At 45.0% G+C, this 20,443-nt stretch overlaps 1 protein-coding gene across 4 annotated transcripts in view; it reads left to right on the forward strand.

Moving 5' to 3' along the window:
- NCKAP1L (NCK associated protein 1 like) overlaps window positions 1-15,849 on the forward strand; it is a 49,098-nt gene extending 33,249 nt beyond the window's left edge. For all 4 annotated transcript variants that reach the window (XM_005571091.5, XM_045365406.3, XM_074007060.1 and 1 more), the window contains 9 exons: window positions 3,776-3,873; window positions 4,003-4,096; window positions 4,253-4,335; window positions 4,673-4,753; window positions 7,595-7,688; window positions 8,599-8,715; window positions 9,719-9,828; window positions 11,653-11,742; window positions 15,324-15,849. In XM_005571091.5, the coding sequence (XP_005571148.2) occupies window positions 3,776-3,873; window positions 4,003-4,096; window positions 4,253-4,335; window positions 4,673-4,753; window positions 7,595-7,688; window positions 8,599-8,715; window positions 9,719-9,828; window positions 11,653-11,742; window positions 15,324-15,455 (899 nt within the window). In that variant the 3' untranslated portion in view covers window positions 15,456-15,849. The remainder of the gene's footprint in view (window positions 1-3,775; window positions 3,874-4,002; window positions 4,097-4,252; window positions 4,336-4,672; window positions 4,754-7,594; window positions 7,689-8,598; window positions 8,716-9,718; window positions 9,829-11,652; window positions 11,743-15,323) is intronic.
- The last annotated feature ends 4,594 nt before the right edge of the window (window positions 15,850-20,443 follow it).

Below are 20,443 nucleotides of genomic sequence, written 5' to 3' on the forward strand. Positions count from 1 at the left end.
TACAGGCACCTGCCACCATACCCAGCTAATTTTTTACATATATATTTTTTCAGTAGAGATGGGTTTTCACCATGTTAGCCAGGATGGTCTTGATTTCCTGACCTCATGATCTGCCCGCCTCAGCCTCCCAAAGTTCTGGGATTACAGGCATGAGCCACTGCGCCCAGCCGACATCTTATTCTTTAGGGATATATTTTAGAGTTTTAGTCAGTGTTTGAATTGCTGATGTTTAATAATAACGATGATGAGATGATACATGGCATTTATTGTGGGCTAAGTTCTAAGTGTTTATGCATATTAACTCAATTAATCCTCATAACGGCCTTGAGGTATAATAGATACACTTATTCCCATTTTTCAGATGAGGACACTGGGACACAGAGAGTTTAAGGAACTTGCCTAAGTCCACACATTCATAAATAGTAGGACTGGGAGTTCAACTCCAGGCAGTCAAACTCCAGGACCTGGGGGCTTAAGCGCTGTACAGTGCTGCCTTCCAGTGTCTAGAAGTGCTTTTGTGTCTCAGGGGGAGGCAGGTAAGGAGTGTGTAGTGAATGAGATGGGAAGCCGTTCCCTTTCTCAAGAGGGTTTGAAACCATACAGATCCTTTTTAATAGATTTGTTTCTACCAAGTAATTCATGAACTATCCTACTTCTTTCTCCTTCCTCTCACCTCCATATAAATCAGGGATGCTGTGTAGTATCTGGGACAGGGAGAAGATGTTCCAGTGATGCTGTCCTCTCTGGTCTTCTTCTTTGGGGGGTGCTAAGAAAGCCAAAGTACACAGTTCTGTTTTCCAGTTCTGCCTCCTTCCCATCATCCCGCCTCCATCAGTAAGCTGACCCTACGCTTTACCTGCTGCAGGTTTCAGATGTCCCCTTCTCATCAACTCTACCCACAAACTGTAGGCAGCCTCTAAAATCAGCTTTAGGTCTTGCTGACAAATGACAAGCAGCAGGAGGTAATGCTGATTCCCCCTTCTACCACCCCCACCCCAATTTCCCTGGGTTGCCATAGTGATGGGGCAATGCTACTGCAAAAATAGATAGATGGAAAGAGAAGGATGCCCTAGGGTTGCTAGCTGAGGGTAGAGAAGACTGGAGTAAGGAGCTTTGGCAGATCCAAACTGGTAGATCAGTGTGTCTCCTCTCCATCAGCTCCAGAGGGCGATTCAGCTCTTATTGCTCTCTGTCAGCCATTGTGGCATTATCCAAGTTGATTGGCCAGGAAATCCCTTCATAGTTCTCAGCTCAGTTCTTCCTATTAAAACAGGTTGACTCTAAAAATGTCTAATATCTATGGTGGACAAGGCTCTGTGTCAGTGGCTGTGACCAGTTCCGTTTCCTCTGTCATTGATGGAGGTGGAGATCACCGGTCCTGCCTTGAAAGACTTGAGTGTGGAGCCTTGACTTCGATTTCTCTCTGAACTCTTATGAGCAATATTAAACTTGCCTTTCTTCTACTGATCTCTTGTTGTTGTTACTTCTGGTCTTTCATGGTTTTCCCTGCTGGGATGGCCCATAGCCAGAGATCATAGCTAGAGCTCCTGCCTATCTGGATTTGTCACTAGTGTTTCTACCATGGGATTTCCCCAGGCAGGTTTTATTTAATTCACAAAGGGCCAGAGCAGGCTGGGTGGCAAGGGATAAAGCACTGGGACTGACTAGAGAAAAGAAGGATTTAAAGGAATAAAGAACTGAGACTCTGGGGGATGTGTGTTGATTATGAAAAGAGAAAAGGTAGCTCAAGGAGAGGAAAATTTGGACAGTGCGACACTAAGTAAGGGAAGTAAAGGGGAAAACATACAAAAAACATCAGATCTTAGATGAGGAAATAGTTGTATCTGCTGGGATGCAGTAAGGGGCAGTAAGACATTGCACTAGGCTTCCAGTACCAGCCCCTGATGTGGTTAAGTGGCCTTGGACAAGCACTTAACACCCTTGTCTGTAAAACCATGATGATCCTTCCTATGCCACATGCTTCAGAGGACTCATAACATCATCATAATAATCCCTTATCCATATATTTTCCAAAGCTTTTATAATGTATCTTATTTACTCTCACATCAATTCTGTTAGTTGTTCATGGCAGATATTCATATCCTCATTTTACAGAGAAGTAAACCAGGCTCAGAGAGGTTCAATGACTTAAGGTCTTACATCTAATAAAACTAGTATAGCTAGTACAGCAAGAGTAAAACCCAAGTGTCATGTAAAGGGACGTGGGAAAGTGTAGATTCTCATAGGAAAGTGAAGTAATTAGTTATCATTTGTGGTAAGCCTTGGTGTGAGTACCGGTGGAGAGAGGGTAAATGTCCCATGGACTTGCCAGACTTGGCAGTTGAATGTAGGATTTTAGGCCATTTTTGCTCCTTGACTCCTCATTTTCTTTTCTTGCTGGAAAACATTTTATTTATTTATTTATTAATTAATTATTATTATTATTATACTTTAAGTTTTAGGGTACATGTGCATAACGTACAGGTTTGTTACATATGTATACTTGTGCCATGTTGGTGTGCTGCACCCATCAACTCGTCAGCACCCATCAACTCGTCATTTACATCAGGTATAACTCCCAATGCAATCCCTCCCCCCTCCCCATGATAGGCCCCGGTGTGTGATGTTCCCCTTCCCGAGTCCAAGTGATCTCATTGCTCAGTTCCCACCTATGAGTGAGAACATGCGGTGTTTGGTTTTCTGTTCTTGTGATAGTTTGCTGAGAATGATGGTTTCCAGCTGCATCCATGTCCCTACAAAGGACACAAACTCATCCTTTTTGATGGCTGCATAGTATTCCATGGTGTATATGTGCCACATTTTCTTAATCCAGTCTGTCACTGATGGACATTTGGGTTGATTCCAAGTCTTTGCTATTGTGAATAGTGCCGCAATAAACATACGTGTGTATGTGTCTTTATAGCAGCATGATTTATAATCCTTTGGGTATATACCCAGTAATGGGATGGCTGGGTCATATGGTACTTCTAGTTCTAGATCCTTGAGGAATTGCCATACTGTTTTCCATAATGGTTGAACTAGTTTACAATCCCACCAACAGTGTAAAAGTGTTCCTATTTCTCCACATCCTCTCCAGCACCTGTTGTTTCCTGACTTTTTAATGATTGCCATTCTAACTGGTTTGAGATGGTATCTCATTGTGGTTTTGATTTGCATTTCTCTGATGGCCAGTGATGATGAGCATTTTTTCATGTGTCTTGGCTGTATGAATGTCTTCTTTTGAGAAATGTCTGTTCATATCCTTTGCCCACTTTTTGATGGGGTTGTTTGTTTTTTCTTGTAAATTTGTTTGAGTTCTTTGTAGGTTCTGGATATTAGCCCTTTGTCAGATGAGTAGATTGCAAAAATTTTCTCCCATTCTGTAGGTTGCCTGTTCACTCTGATGGTAGTTTCTTTTGCTGTGCAGAAGCTCTTTAGTTTAATTAGATCCCATTTGTCAATTTTGGCTTTTGTTGCCGTTGCTTTTGGTGTTTTAGACATGAAGTCCTTGCCCATGCCTATGTCCTGAATGGTATTACCTAGGTTTTCTTCTAGGGTTTTTATGGTATTAGGTCTAACATTTAAGTCTCTAATCCATCTTGAATTAATTTTTGTATAAGGAGTAAGGAAAGGATCCAGTTTCAGCTTTCTACTTATGGCTAGCCAATTTTCCCAGCTGGAAAACATTTTAAATGTTCAAATTACCCTATAGCTGTTGTACAAATACTCCAGTGCCTTCTGAGTCCCATCTGGGGCCTCTCTAACTCTGTTCCAGAGATGCGGGCCTTGGCTGAACTCCTGGGCCCCTATGGCATGAAGTTCCTGAGTGAAAACCTGATGTGGCATGTGACCTCTCAGATTGTGGAGCTGAAGGTACTATGGAAACAAGCCCCTGGGAAAAAGGTCCTACAAGAGGGTGGGTATAGGAGACTGGGCGTGGGGGGAGATGTAACATTGGTCTCTTATTTTCCTGCTTAATGTCTCTGTGTTCCTGGGCTGCAGAAGCTGGTGGTGGAAAACATGGACATACTTGTTCAGATCAGATCCAACTTTAGCAAGCCGGACTTGATGGCTTCTCTGCTGCCCCAGCTGACAGGTAAGCGTCCTCTTCCCCTACAGTGAGAAGAAGCTGTGGAATCACATTGCAGATGGCAGGGGTTTTCAGGAATCTGGAGGCTAGGCTGGGTCTGTAGAATCAAAACCATCACCAATGTCCTAAATTCTCTTTTCTAACACCCTTCTTTCTCCTCAGGGGCTGAAAATGTGCTAAAGCGCATGACCATCATTGGGGTTATCCTCAGTTTCAGGGCCATGGCCCAAGAGGGACTTCGGGAGGTGAGTTGGTGGGGAGGGGTCTGTCACAGAGTAACAGATACTTCTGCGGGTAGGATTTGTGTGAGAAATTGTGGAAGTATTGCAGGAATCAGTTTTAACTTCTGCTTCAGAAGGGGTTGGTGAGCATTGAGAAGAGGGAGCGTAATTTGGCAGAGATCCTAGAAGATCCCTGGGAATAAATGAGCTTAGGAAACCTAGAGGCATAAGGAGAGGGATGGCTTGGAAAGCTGGCTAGGTTCTTATGTAAGTTGAGTGCCCCTCCTTTTTTTAATTTCTACCTATTTTTGAAGGCACTGGTCATGGTCTTGTGGACTCATTTATCTTCTCTTTCCTTCAGGTTTTCTCCTCCCACTGCCCATTTCTTATGGGTCCCATTGAGTGCTTGAAGGAGTTTGTCACTCCAGACACAGACATCAAGGTATGGGGGAGTGCAAAGTAGAATCTAATTAGGAGACTTTTGTTGTTGAAGAGGAGGTAGCTAGGATCTTGTAAGGGAGAGCGCGTTCTGAAGAATACCACAGGGATAAGGGCGAGGGTTCGAGTAGGAAAACTGGTCAGATGAATATTCTTGGAGAGAAAGAGCAGAGCTGGTAAGACGTAGGGGGATGGAGAGAAGTGGGAGGCTGGGAGACACCGTGAGGGTTGGGGAGACATTACTGGAGGGGAAGGGGTAAGACCTGGGGTAGTATCTGTAGGTTTTCCCCTGACATGAGCACTGTGCAAATTAGGTAAACTACGTGCAAACAAGTCCGCTCTTTAGTCTTGAGGTTAGGTACTGTTTGTAGGAAGATTTGTTCCTTTCATTCCTACCCACCCTGCCTGCCCTCAGTCTTTTCTTTTCCTCCCATTGTTAAGCTTTCTGGTTCCTCTATGTCTGTATCACCTGTCTCAGACCCCCATTTACTACAGGAGATGGTGAGAGGAAGAAGGGCTTCCGCAGGCAATATAAGTTAAGCATCCATTTCCCACCCATCTCCCACTTTTGAGTCATCTTGTCTTTTGAATCATCTGGAACTAAGAAGTATGCTATGGCAGGAAATACAGCTAAAGCCTAGGAATAGAATCCTTCAAATGCATAGGGCAGGCTCCTTCTCTTATAATTGATTCCTTTAACGGAGAGTGGTCTGTGAAAAGAGGAAACTGGTTAGCAGGAAGAATTAAAGTTATGTGTTAAGAAAATCTTCCTTACTTTGAGATCGAAAGAATTGTGAAATTTCCCCCTATATCGTCCCAAAATCATGAGGGGCAAGTGACTATGGGGGCAGTGTTTCACTGGGAGAGCTGCCCCTCTTGAAAGATCTTTGATTTTAAGCTGAGCCTGGATTTCTGGCAGCTGCTGATGTTGGTCCAAATGCTCTAGGCTGTCAGGAGCTTGTCTAGCTGATATCTCCTGGGTAGTTCCAATCTTTAGGCTCTGCCTGCCTGTGAAAATAAGCAGGTAGGGGCAGAGAGGGAGGATGGCCTGTCCATCAGAGATGCTGTTACTGCCTCAGAGGAGCAAGAAGATTAGAAGAAGAAAAAATAAAATCCCTTCAACCATCCCTTTCTTCCCCCAGAAAACCTCATGAACCAGGTTCCTTATCTCAGAGGCCATGGTTCCACAAATGGTCATTTAGGCAGTAGGGGATTTAAATAAGGGCAGAACAGAAGGTGGCAAAGATTTGGCTTCTGTGTCAGTACCACAGGCAAAGTGTGTGTATGTTGTTATGTCTGTGGGATTCTTTTTTTTTTCTTGAGACAGAGTCTTGCTGTGTTGCCCAGGCTGGAGTGCAGTGGTGGGATCTCAGCTCACTGCAACCTCTACCTCCTGGTTCAGGCAATTCTCATGCATCAGCCTCCCAAGTTCCTCCTGGAACTACAGGTTCATGCCACCACACCTGGCGAATTTTTGTATTTTTAGTAAAGACAGGGTTTCACCAGGTTGGCCAGGCTTTTCTCCAACTCCTGGACTCAAGTGATCCGCCCACCTTCATGAGCCATCCCTCTGGCCAGTCTGTGGATTTACTTGCATGAGGTAGTTAGTTGTCCAGTATTAAAACAATTATCCTTGTTCTTTCAGAAAACATTTTTTTTTACATCTAAAAAGAGGTCTAGAGACTTAGTATGGGAGTAGGGGCTTGGGGCTGTGTCCTGGGAACCTGACTGTAAGTACAATGAGAGATTCGGGTATCAATCAATCAATCTTTATTGAATGCCTTCTATGTGCTCAGCATTATGTTAAACACTAGAGAAGATAAAGAGAAATGCAAAACTCCTGGCTTTAAGATAAAGGAAGAGGATGGAAAGGCATCACATTTCTTCTGTTAGTCACTTGGGTCGATGCTTTACACGTGTGGTCTAATTTAATCTTCACAACAACTATGTAAGGTAAATGTTACGCCAGTTTTATAGATGGGAAAACGAGGGATCAAAGAGGTTAAGTAACTTTTAGTCAAGGTCACACACTTAATAAGTGGTGTTGCTAGGACTTGAACCCAGATCTCTCTCACTCCAAAGCTTTTTTCTTCCTTCACTATGCCATGAGGTTTTAAAAAACTATCTATTTGGGGAGATAAGGAGATGAGTCTTGCATTCTATCTAAAAAGATAACTAACACCAGATGCTGTGTGTGATCAATGCTAAGTCAGTGGTACCGACGTTAAGGAGGGAAGAGCTGGGTTTGGGCTGAAGTAATCAGGTAGGGCTTGACAGAGAAGATGAGATCTAAGGGATGGATGTAACATATATATATATATATATATATAAATAGAGGAGAGAAAAGGACCCTCGAAAGAGGGAAGCACCTGAATCAGAGTATGGGAGAGGAAGTTGTAGTTTGGGGACAGTGAATAAATTATCCTGACGGCACCGAATGAAGGAAGTATTTAGGAAAATGAAGTTGAAAAAGTAAATTTGTACTATGGGGTGTCCTAAAGGTTTTTTTTTTTTCGCCCCTGTAGGATAGGGAGAGCTATGAAGGGAATATATAGAAAAGATTATAATAAACCAGAAAGTTTAAAATCTGTGATTAGCTAGGCATTGTGGCTCATGCCTGTAATCCTAGCACTTTGGGAGGCTCAGGCAGGAGGATTTCTTGAGCCCAGGAGTTTGAGACCAGCCTGGACAACATAGTGAGACTCTCTCTCTCTTTCTCTACGTATATATAAAAGTATCTTTTAAAAAAATCAAACCTGTGATTAAGAAGTCCTGGCTACGCATTCCTCTGTCAAGCTGTTATGTCCTGCGAATCCTCTTTAGAATGCTGTTTTCTTCTCTCCAGGTGACCCTGAGTATCTTTGAGCTGGCATCTGCTGCAGGTGTGGGCTGTGACATTGACCCAGCCTTGGTGGCTGCCATTGCTAATCTGAAAGCTGGTAAGATTGGGGAAAGGGGGCATGATTTGGGAAAGGAGGGCTTGGGCCTTATTTTGGTTGGAAAAATGTCAATGTCAAAGAAGGCTTTATTTGAGATTATATATTCAGAGGATATAAGCTGACAGCGAAGGAAGGACCCTAACCTTCAGAAAATACTTACATAGTCAATTTAGATTTATCCTCAGGTTTCAACTAGTTGATCTACCAATCAGCTAAAAAGCACTAAGTGAGAGTCTGCTTGGTGCTCAGCAAGTGCTCAAAGGCATTTACTATCTGGTTGGGAAAATAAGATTAATGCAAATGAAACAATGAGAGAACAATACAAAATAGTGAGTTGTGTGGTATAGCACCCAAGTTCCCCATAGTGATTTTGTGCTTTCTCCCTCCACATAATCAACTTGACGCTGTTAATTTCTTCCCATGTCACACTTGACACTTATATTTTCCATTACACATTTCCTCTGATTGCATTCATACCTATACACACTCAGAACAGGATGAACCAAGGGGCTAGGATTAAGGCCTTTCAAAATGGCCAGACTTACCCTTCTTCTTCTCTCAAGGTGGGCGAGAATCTTTCCTCTTCTTCCTGCCTCTCCACTCCATCAGGCAGTGGACAGGCATCCTAGGGTTGCATTGTACATCAGCAGAGCCCTTGGCTGAAAGTTCTGCCCTGTCACCAGGGAGGCCTCCAGGACTGGACTCAGGCCGCTCACTGTAGGTGGATGCTAGTCCTGTTTCTTCAGGAAAATTAAGTAATAACTTGCCCATAGGGCTTTATAAAGTGCTTTCATAGATATTTTCTCGTGTGATCCTCACAGCAATTCTGTGAAGTAGGACCCCTGTAACAGATAACTCCTGTTTACTGACCTTATTCATTTTTCCTCTTTTCCTTTTTCCCTCTCACCAGATACTTCATCTCCTGAGGAGGAATATAAGGTGGCCTGCCTGCTCTTGATCTTTCTGGCAGTTTCCCTCCCATTCCTTGCCACTGACCCTTCTTCCTTTTATAGCATTGAGAAGGATGGTAAGTAAGGGGTAGGTTTGAGAGACCAGTGCTATTCAAGTTAGTGTCCTGGGATAGAGAGAGGAGACAGAGACACTGGAAAATATAGGTTTCTGACTTGGGTGTAAAGTTCTATTTCAAAAAGCACTTGAAGGCTGGGCACGGTGGCTCACGCCTATAATCCTAGCACTTTGGGAGGCCAAGGTGAGGTGGGTAGATCACTTGAGCCCATGAGTTCAAGACCAGCCTAGGCAATGTGATGAAACCCTGTCTCTACAAAAATAAATAAACTAGCCAGGCATGGTGGCCTGTAGTCCCAGCTACCTGGGAGGCTGAGGTAAGAGGATGGCTTGAACCCAAGAGGTCAAGGATGCAGTGACCCATGATTGCACCACTGCACTCCAGCATGATGACAGAGCAAGACCCTTTTTTTTTCCACCCGAGACGGAGTTTTTGCTCTTGTTGCCCAGGCTGGAGTGCAATGGTGCGATCTCGGCTCACTGCAATCTCTGCCTCCCAGGTTCCAGCAATTCTCTTGCCTCAGCTTCCCAAGCAGCTGGGATTACAGACATGCGACACTATGCCAGGCTAATTTTGTATTTTTAGTAGAGACGGGGTTTCTCCGTGTTGGTCAGGCTGGTCTCGAACTCCCGACCTCAGGAGATCCACCCGCCTCGGCGTCCCAAAGTGCCGGGATTACAGGTGTGAGCCACTGCGCCTGGCCAAGATCCTGTCTTTAAAAAAAAGGAAAAAAACACACCCCCTACCCTTAAAAACAAAACGAAACAAAACAAAACAGAACACCACACTTGAGAATGAGAGAATGAACTATGCATAATTAGATTTCAATAAGATTTCATAGGAATATCATGCCTCTAATCCCAAAATGCCTTCTCATCCTTTTGGTGTCAAATACTGGTGGCTTAGCCTGATAACATGAGAAATTACCAGTTTGGGTCATCCTGGAGTGACTTACTTTGTCATTTCCTTTTGTTTCTCTCCATCTGTATAAATAATAACCTAGGTTACAACAACAATATTCATTGCTTGACCAAAGCCATCATCCAGGTGTCTGCTGCCCTCTTCACGCTGTACAACAAGAACATTGAAACTCACCTCAAGGAATTTCTGGTGGTGAGTGGGTCTAGGTTATAAAGAAGGGAAGACTGCAAAGGGCTGGAACTGGTTTGACTTAAATCTGTAGACAATTATCGTTGAACGGGCTTTTGAGTCTAACTTCCCATCTAATTCATTCAGTAAAGAATGAGAATCTACTATATGAAAGGCAAGGGTTTCTTCTAAATTTCCTAACAGCTGGTGTTTCAGCCTCTGCTTGAATATTTGGAAAGATCATTGGACAAAGAGTCAGGAAATCTGAGTTCTAGTTTTGGATCTGCCATTAAGTAGTTGTGTGACCTCTGAAGTGCCAAGCTTTTGGGGCCTCGGTTTTTTCATAAATAAAACAGGAAGATTAAACTGAACCCCTGAATTCAGATTAAACTGAATGCATGCACCTTGGTGTGCATCAGAATATCCTGGGGAGCTTGTTAAAATACAGATTCCTGATCTTTACACCAGACCTACTGAGTTAGAATATTGTAGGGTGAGTCTAGGCCTCTGTGTTTTTAATAAGGCCTCTGGGAGATCAAATGCGTATTAAAGTTGTAGAGTCACTGAGTCTTATAATCTCTAAGGCCCTTTCTAAGTCTGTACGGACAAATGGTCAATGACTACTTTTCAAACTTTAATGTATATCAGAATCACCTGGAGAGTTTCTAATTTAGTAGATTAGGGTGGGGTTGAATAATATGCATTTCTGTTCCCAGGTAATCTTGATGGTGCTTGTCTGGGGATCTCACTAGAACCAATGGTCTAGATTTCTAGGGCCTGGAACTTAAAATTAGGCAGCAGATTCCACTGTAGGTCATATCCAGTTTCTTTGAAAAAAATGTTAAAAATTTTAGCCAAAATTTGACTCCCTGTAACTCTCACCATGGATCTTAGTTTTACCTCTGGGAAAACTCAGAATAGAATAGGCCCTAGAATTTTCCATTCTGCATCCTCCATGGAGGAATTTTGTTCATATACTTCTGATACATGGTCCATTCCCCTCTGCCTGCTTGAGCATTCTCAGTAACAGAGAGCTTATTTCTTGCAAAGTATGGCCCCATTGTAAGAACCAGGGCCTCTGTCTGGTTCTTACAATGGCCACAGCAGATCATATTGTTCTCTCAGGAATTATACCCTCATCCTGAGAAGTGCATGTCAGGGATCATAAGCTTGGTTAGAGTGTCTCTATTTAAGCTGAGGCACCCAACCAGATAGACCTGGCTCTGAGCATCTTAAATGCAAAGAGGATTCACACCAGATCTCTGAGAAGGGGTGAGAAGGGAATCCCCCTGCCCTTGCCTTCCCTTTTATCCTCTTTGTTTGCTAAATGCAGGTCACCTGGGCCTGTGATACAATGAATCATGTTTCTTCTTTGACCCGCTGGGGGTTTGGGGATGATGGAGATGACAGCCATTTGGGAGTTGACTGGAGAGTACCATGAGCGCTGTGTCTAAATCAGAGGCTCAACACTGCCTCTAGTCAGATGGGGAGTCAGTTGTAAACAGCCTGATGACAGTGGTGTCTGGAGGCTGCCTAGGAAGAGATAGGTTAATCTCCTGACATACATCACCTGCCTTTGCTCTACGTTGTTTCCTTACCCCTTGCAATCTCTCCCCCTAGCACTCCTGGCAACCTGTTGTCTGTACTGGGAGGTCCATGAGATCCAGGCTGGCTTACAGGCAGCATGTATCTCTGAAACCTAGGAGATTTGCCACTTTTTCACCCTGAGTCTTCAGGAATATTCTAGCACTTCTTAACTCTCCTCCTTGATCTTTTCTTAACTTCCTGCAGCCTGAGGCTGTTTGATACTGACCTCTATAAAAATCTGCTTTACAAATTCCCTTACAGGTGGCCTCTGTCAGCCTCTTGCAGCTGGGCCAGGAGACTGACAAGCTTAAAACCAGAAATCGCGAATCCATTTCTCTGCTCATGCGCTTGGTATGTATCTTATTTCAGCTGGTCTGAGAACAGGGAGTGGAAGGGCCAGAGGGAGACTCCTCTTCAGGGTCTTTGCATCCTTGCCCTTGTCGTCACCCAAAAGCATTAACGAAGGACTTAATTCTGCATAACCCTCTGAGTCTAGTTCTCACATTCTGGTTAACATTCTAAACTTGTCCTATAATGCCAGAGTAGAGTCTTCAAGGACTTCTGCAAGACAGGGCCTTCCTGGCCCCTAAGCTGGCTGGGCCCGTGTCCTGCAATGTTCCTGAGTCTGACCCGGTACGGCGGCTATGCCCCTTTTTGGTAATTACCTGTCCAGTACAAGTTTGGTTTCACTGGACAATTTTCTACCACTGCCTTTCTTGTCTTTAAGAGTACTATGAAAAGAGTGCTGGATAACACAGAGCTGAACTCAGAGGTTGAGGGGTGGGAGCTCAGAGCAGGGAAAGGATTTTAGCTAAAAAGCTGTAAGGCAGGGAGCCTGGTGGGCCGTGAATCAGGCAGTTCCTGCTGTCTCTTCTTGCTTCCCAAGCTGTGGGCTTCTCTCTACTCTGGGAGAAAGTTTTGGGAACTCTGACTCAGTTAACTTTGAAAGTTTTTTTCCTCGTGACCCTGTTTCCCTTTTCAACACTCTTACTCACTCTTTTGCTCTGATTCTCCATGTTAGTAATGCACTTAGATATGGACAGGAAGGGCTCTTGCCCTGGGCCCAGTGTTTGAAAGGCCCTCCTTGGGCCCTCCTCTAGTAGAGTATTCTGGGGCCCTCCTCTGGCCAAAGGGAAGGGGTAGAGCCTGTACGCCACCTTGAGGCCCATACGAGAGGTATCTGGGGCCCCAGAATACTTTGCTAAGCAGCTTCAGCCCACTTGTAGGGCCTGTGTTAAACTTCTTCCTACTGAGGCGGACCGTCCTACTGGTGGATGTATCTCTAGTGCCCAAGGGACATATGGCTGGAGTTTAGATATGCAGATAAGGAAGTCTACAAGTACACACAAAATCCCTCTAACTGAGGGTGGGAGGAGAAGAGGGACTGGGCTGGAAGCTTGTTTTTTCCCTTCACCCTGTTCTGGTGCAGAACTTGGAGGAGTCCAAAAATTCTTAATTCAAACCTGGGCTTCCATAAGCCTACAAAGGAGCATTGTGAAGGTTGAAAGCTAGAATATACTAGTTAATTAGCTTGATTTAATTAGTCATATGATATGTGGACCTCCATCTGTATTCTTGTCCCAGGCCCAGAAATGCTAGGGGCCAGGGATTCCTGGGACTCCTCCAGGTCTCCTTGAAATACACAGGCACTGAGTGGTATTTATGCCTTAGTTTCTCCAGCTAGAAAAAGGCCTAGGCTGGGCTGGTTAAGGATTATGATAGAGAGGAGAATGGACATGGGGGGGGATGTGTTTGTGTGGGATGTGTGTGGTGAGGCAGGAGGGCAGAGGAGGTAGATGAGGGCAGAGTGAGGGCAGTGCCCGTGGTGGTGGGCTCTGTGGGGCACAATACATAGAGCAGCAGCTTGGCCTTGGCAAGGCAATGAGTCCTTCTGAGACTTCAGCTCTCTGTCCATAAAAGTGGGTAATAATCCTTGTGGTAGAGTGGTTAGAATTCATAAGATATGTGTGAAAGTCCCTAGTACGTAGTAGATGCTGAGCAAATGTTAGTTCCCACTGTCTGCTGCTCATTTTAGGTTCTGGATGATTTTGGCATGACTCTTCACTTCCTCAGGTAGTTTTCACCCCTGTCAGGCTGGAGGTGATTCTGTATTACCCCCCTGTATTCTTACCTCCTTCTGCTTAGACCCCTTCCAACACCCCAAAATGTGGGAAGTGTTTGCCCCTGTGGCCTTCCAATGAGGCCAACAGAGTGACAGGAACAGAGCTAGGATCCGGCACTTTTTGTTGGAGGGGGAAACTAGAGGGACTAGTTGCTGCAAAGCAATTTAAATGCAAATGTTTCCATTGAGAAACTAGAAATGACTGAAGGTGAAGGAGCTGTATTCTGAGTTGAGAGGCTACTCATGTAGCCTCAAATTCTGGCCAGCACTTCTGTCCCCAGGGTCTGTTTTGGCTGTCAAGCCTGGGCCATGCCTCAGTGTTGCCAGTCTGTTCCTGGTACAGGTTTCCTGGGGAAAGACACGGCTCTTACAGAATCATGGAATCCTAGATGCCAGAACCAGGCCAGATCCTGGCAATTAGTCCAGTACTTATAAGTCATAGATGAGCAAACTGAGGAATAGGGAGGGAAAGATGACAGTCAAGGTCTCCCCTAAAATAGATGGCAGATTTGGGACTAGAACCCAAGTTTCTTGGTCATCACTCTAGGGCTGTTTCCACTCCCGTAAACTTCTGTTACTTGGGAGCCCTGTTATTTTCTTGTGCTTCATGGAGAATAGAAAGTCTTGGGCCAGTGGATTCACTTGAAGTCATTATTCATTTCCCTGTACCTGAGGGTAGCACCTTGGAGAAGACAGCTCATCTCTTTCCCGGCTGAGTGTCTGAAAGTCTTGCCTAGCAAGAAATTCTTTGATATTTAACCTGTCATCAGGGCTACAGTTTTACCAGCAGATTTCCCTTCCTTCAGCCTGCAGTTTCTGCTCTTTTGCAGCTGTTGTGTGTGCATGTGTTTGAGAACAGGAAAATCTTACACATTTTAAAACTTGAAAGGACTTCAGAGAGAGAAACACGTTAGAGTAGATATGGTAGATTCTCTTTCCTTAGTGAATTTTCAGGACTTGGAGTACCAGATATATTGTGGAGAACCCATCTGTGTGAATTGCCAGAGGATATGGGACACCTCTCCAGAGTGTGTTTTTAGTCTCATTACCTCTTGGATAAGGAAGGCACTGAAGGAAATACACCCTGTCCCTTCCTCAGGGATGGGGACCCTCCAGTCCAACACTAGGCTATGCTGCTCTTCATGAACATGCCCTGTCCACCCACCTCCCCTCTTCACCCTCACCCCCACTGTCATTCTTACCCAGGCATCTTGATCTATCTTCCTGCTTGGCTGTGGGGGCTGCTGGGATTACCACAGCATGCGGGCTTCTAATTAAACTAATTAATCATGCCTGCTCCTTTATGCAGCATCCTTACTGTTCCCCAAGCACCGTACTGAGAGAGGGAGGAGACTGAGGCCCAACACAAGAGGACCCGTGTGAATTCCAGGCCCCTCTTCCGTGGCCTGCAGTGGTGTTTGTTCCTCTCGCTGCAAAGCTTTGTAATTAGCACTTTTATACATCTTTACCTGCATCTGTGTGCTGCCCATCCACATGTGATTTAGCATCCAGACTTGGAGAGAATGAGTTTTGCTGCCACTAGGAAAGTGGTTCTTTCCTGCCTTCTGCTTCTGTGCCCTTCACATAGTCCTGATGAGGGGGTCAGGGTCAATGATAATGGAGCTGAATATGCCACATTGCCTTCCTGGAGCCAAACGAAGTGAGGGAGGAAGAGGGGGGTGTGATTTGGAACCCTGTTCATTTGTAACCTCAGGGCCTCAGAGGGCCTGGGAACTATGCAAAGAGGAACAGGGTATCACAGACAAATGCCCTACCTGAGGTTCTCATCTCTTGGCCCCATCTCTTCCAGGTGGTGGAGGAGTCATCCTTCCTGACCCTGGACATGCTGGAGTCCTGTTTCCCTTATGTCCTGCTTCGAAATGCCTATCGGGAGGTGTCCCGGGCCTTCCACCTAAACCGAGTGCCTGCCAATACCCACTGAAGAGCCCTTCGGACCTTCCTAAACCCTTGCCATAGTGGAAGCTGTGGTCACTTTCTCAAGGGGTGGGAATGGGGTGGGGTCACTAAGAAGAGGGTCAGAAGCCAGAGTTGATGAACAGATCTGTGGAAGAACAATCCAGGGCTGAGAAATTGTAGAGCAGTGAGGCAGGCTGGGGGCATGGAGGACAGTTTATGGAAAAAGTTAGGGTGTGGGGCCACTTGTGTGAATTTTACAATGAAAAAAGGAGTAATGTACAAGTATATTTTCTATCTTCTGGTGACTTGAGCTTGAGCTCTGACAGGCATGGGCCTCTCCGACCTTCATCACTATTCTTAGGATAATGCTGGCAGGCAGAGATGATCAATCATCATATTAAACCATAATGAGCTTATAATCCTCCCACTGGAGTTGCTATTGTCTCCTGCACATTCATTAGGACCATTATCTTCTCTCTTCGTTTTTCAAATGTGTTCAGCAAACATTCAGCCTGCCCCGACTGCAGAGTAGCAGCAAAGGAGCCCCTCTTTTCCTTTGTGGGGCTCTTCGAGGAGTCACTGGGTCTCTTCCTTTGCCCCCAGCTTGACTGCATTTCCTACTGGGGCAAGGAGGAAGTGCCCTTCAGAGATGTTCACTGCCCACCTGCTCTACTACATTGTTACAAGTTCTTTCTTGCTTTAACCCCTCCTGCTTTGATATCTCCACAACCCAGAGCAGAGGGTCAGGTAGTCTTCGTCAATTCTAGGTCACATGACAACTGATTGGACCAGACTCAGGTGGGGTTTCCGTCCTGTACCCTTTGCGGGTACTCTGCCTTTTATTGGGAGGGACTAATTTAACCCCCAAATCCTTTTGTCAGCCTGGGTACAGCTGTTGCTCCAGACAGGGATTTCTCTTCTGGATCTTGAATTTCACAGACCTCATTAGGCTGTATGGCCCTGAGAGTGGGTATCCTTGAGGGAGTACAAGCTGTTTTAACTTAGCCCTTTTCTGCGCTAATTAGAATTTCAAGTGTCACAGAGCCTGGGGCATTCAAGATAGCACTAAACTAGGTTTACTTAACTCCTTGGCAGGAAATAGTGGCCCCCATGCATCACTTCTGTGCACCCACTGCCAGGAAGAAGTGGAGAAACAGATCATGTATGTCACAGGTCTAGAGTGGTTGGAATTGATAAATATAATTAGCTAGTTGATTAATTAGGGTCATGTCCATACTTTCATGATGAAAGGGAAGCAATTGTTGGTTTTCAGCAAAAACCATTCAGACTTCATTAAGCCTATTTGATAGCTATTTTGGGGTTTTGTACATGTGTTTGCTTTTTATTTCTTGAGACCCATGCTTAGTCAATACTTTCTTAACTTGGCACCCATAATCAGCACACAAATTTTTCTTAGCAACAATTGTCTGCTCTTTAGGATGGAAGCGATAGAGAATCCTGCTTCGTGGATCAGCTAATCCTCCTTCCTTGCTATGGGAAGGACCTTATGTTTTAAAGGGTGATTCAGTGTCAGTCTTGTGAGACTGAGAGTAAAGTTGATGAGGAAGAGAAGGCTCAGAAGTATCTGAACAACTACTCTATATGCTTATATTTTTCTGCTTCAGGGGATAGAGATCCTTCCTCCATCTGCATGTAGAACTGCTTAAGAGGAGCCTCCCAGAGGACAGCAAGACAAGTTGCTGCAGGGGGATGTAGGGCAGACAGAACTCCTTTTTTTAAAACTGAAAATTTTATTGAGATAGTTAATCCACCTGCGCTTGTAAGAAATAATACAGAGAAATTCTGTTTTCCTTTACGCAGTTTCCCTGAATGGTAACATCTAGCAAAACTATAGTACACTGCCACAACCAGGATCACTGACATTGATATAATCTACTGATCTTGTTCAGATTTCTTTCCCCAGTTTTGCTTATGTTCATTTCTGTGTGTGTGTGCACATGTGTGTGTTATCTATTTCTATACAGCTTTATCACGTGCAGGTTTGTGTGTCTGCCACTACAGTCAAGATACAGAACAGGCCAGGTGCAGTGGCTCATGCCTATAATCCCATCTCTTTGGGAGGCCAAGGCAGGTGCATCACCTGAGGTCAGGGGTTTGAGAGCAGCCTGGCCAACATAGTGAAACACTGTCTCTACTAAAAATATAAAAACTAGCCGGGTGTGGTGGCGCGTGCCTGTAGTCCCACTACTCAGGAGGCTGAGGCAGGAGAATCACTTGATCCCGGGAGGTGGAGGTTGCAGTAAGCCGAGATCCTGCCACAGCACTCCAGGCTGGGTGACAGAGCGAGACTCTGTCTCAAAAAATAAATAATAATTTTAAAAAAGATACAGAACAGTTCCATTACCACAAGGATCCCTCGTATTGCTCTTTTATAGCCATGCCTGCTTCCCCTCCTACAACCCCCTTCCCCATCTCTAGCCCCTGGTAACACAGATATATTCTCTATTTCTAAAATTTTGTAATTTGATATATCTTTTTGTAAACATATAATTATACACACATATTTCCCTACCACTTATACTTTTTCAAAGTGCTTTGACATCCTTATAGCAATTCTGCAAGGTAGCCAGGGAAGGCTTTCCTATTTCAGGTCAGAAAACAGATTTAGAAATATTAAATGACTGAATGAAGGTCACATGTTTAGCAGTAGAGCTAGAACTGGGACCCAAGTCTGATGTTCAGTCCTAGACCTTTTCCACCTGCCCGGTCTGCCTCTTCACAAGGGAAGACTTGGTTTTTAGAATCCAGAGACCTTAGAAGGAGCAAATTGGAGAAGGTGAGGACATGATGGCCTTTACCACCGGAAGCAAAAAGTGAATGTCTAGAGGTGAAGGGACAGAGAAGTAACAGGACCCATCAGTATTTCAGGCAATTTGCTTCCTTTACCAGGAGCATCTCTGTCCTCTTACAACCTGGGACACAATAAGTTGTTTCCCACACAATAAGTTGTATCTCAGTTGTAAGTTTGCTTTACTTAGGCCCAAAGGAAGTAAAGAATGGATATCAGAAATCTCACCCCATTTGTTTTGTCTTACAGGCACAGAGTAGGTTCTAGCCTCAGCATTTTCATTAATGCAGTGTTTTCATTAAAATCTCCATTAACTTGTTTGCAGCAATAAGATGGAATTATCCCTCCCACAAGGCCTGGGGCAAGATACTTGCAGAGGTGCTCCCTTTTGTTTGGACAGTAGAAACACTGCCTCCCCTGCCACGGTGTTCAATCCAGTTGGCAGGTGGGCCAACTTCAAAGTGCAGAAGAGCTGAGTGTGGTGGCTCACCCCTGTAATCCCAGCACTTTGGGAGGCAGGCGGATTGCTTGAACTCAGGAGTTTGAGACCACTCTGGGCAACATAGTGAAACCCTGTCTCTACAAAAATACAAAAAATTAGCTGGGCATGGTGGCTGTTGCCTGTAATCCCAACACTCTGAGAGGCCGAGGTCAGTGGATCCCTTGAGCTCAGGAGGTTGAGACCAGCCTGGCCAACATGGCGAACTCCGTCTCTATAAAATAATGCAAAAACTAGCTGGGCCTAGTGGCTCTCGCCTGTAGTCCCAGCTACTTGGAAGGCTGAGTTGGGGAGGATCGCTTGAGTCCAGGAGGCAGAGGTTGCAGTGAGCCAAGATGATGCCATTGCACTCCAGTCTGGGCAACAGAGCGAGAGCCTGTCTCAAAACAAACAAACAAACAAACAAAAAACCCAAGGTGCAGAAGGTCCAGGGCCTGGCCAAAGGGATGATGCCCTGAAGCACTTTGCTTTGCAGGAAGGGAACAACTGTGCTGTGAACACCAGGGTCCAGGAGGGAGGAGGTCTCAGCTACAGACAAGGCTTCCTTCACCTTAGGTCCTCATACTTACATCAGTTCTTCTCCAACAAAGTTTGACTTTGAGAAGAAGCTGGCACATGGCTGAAATGCACTCACGCGGTTGGGGGAAGAGTGTTCTTCCAGTCCTCCTCCCCACAGGGCCTCTTGCTTCTCCTAAGTACCTGTCATCAAAGGAGATGAAGATGAATCCCCCTTCAGCCCCCACACCTCAATGAGTTGTCAAGTACTCTCCCTCCCACTTGAATAGGAAGCAGGAGCAGCAGGCCAGGTTGCAGGTTGAGGAAGTCAGAAGTTAACTTGAGCTGAGTTTGCAGCTCTGGAGAGATTGAGGAGCAGACTTTTCTCTTGTCACTTTGGAAGGAGAGGATTGTGAGGCTGCCCCTTTAAATAGCACTCCCGTAGGAGGCAGATCACATCCATCCGTCACCTGCTGCCAAAGCATCATTTTTGGTCTCTATCAAACTCAAAGCTTGTTGGAAAGGATTGTGGGGTTAGGGGAGTGAGGAGGCAGAGCCTCCTAGGGGTAGGGGGCAGTTTAGAAGCTGAAAAGGAGAGGAATGAGAAGGAGCCTGGGAATGGTGGGGGTTGGGGACAAAAGGAAAAGACAGGGAGAGAATAGTTGTCTTTTGAACCTCGGAGTGGAACAAGTATACCCTATTCTTATCTCTTTAGGGATGCAGCAAGGCAGAAATGGGATTGTATTGCAACAAGAGGAATGAGGTTGAGACTAAACACTAGGACTGGTGACTAAAGAAAGTGAAAGAGAGCCACAGAGTGAAAAAGGCTCGTAGACTTGGCTCTGGTTTTATCACTTACTCTCTGTGGGACTGTATAATTTTTCTGGGTTAGTTTAGTTAGTTCTCATTTATTTTTATTTTTGCTTTTTCCATCAAACCGTATTGTCTATGAAGTTTTCCCATTTATTAAATGAAGGGGATTAGAGTAGATGAACTCTAATGTCTCTTTCATGAATAACTTTGTGTGTGTGTGTGTGTGTGTGTGTGTGTGTGTGTGTGTGTGTGAGAATTAGCCTTAAAATAAGTCAGGAGCAGGGGGTCTTGGGAAAGCAGGATGTGCCACTGTGTTAACAAGAAATGTTGAGAGATGCCTGTGGATGTACATCTTGCCTCTTTCCCACCTGTTCTAGTTTAAAGACCTGCCTAAATT

This window comes from Macaca fascicularis, chromosome 11 (assembly GCF_037993035.2).
Source record: "Macaca fascicularis isolate 582-1 chromosome 11, T2T-MFA8v1.1".
In the NCBI taxonomy this organism is placed as follows: Eukaryota; Metazoa; Chordata; class Mammalia; order Primates; family Cercopithecidae; genus Macaca; species Macaca fascicularis.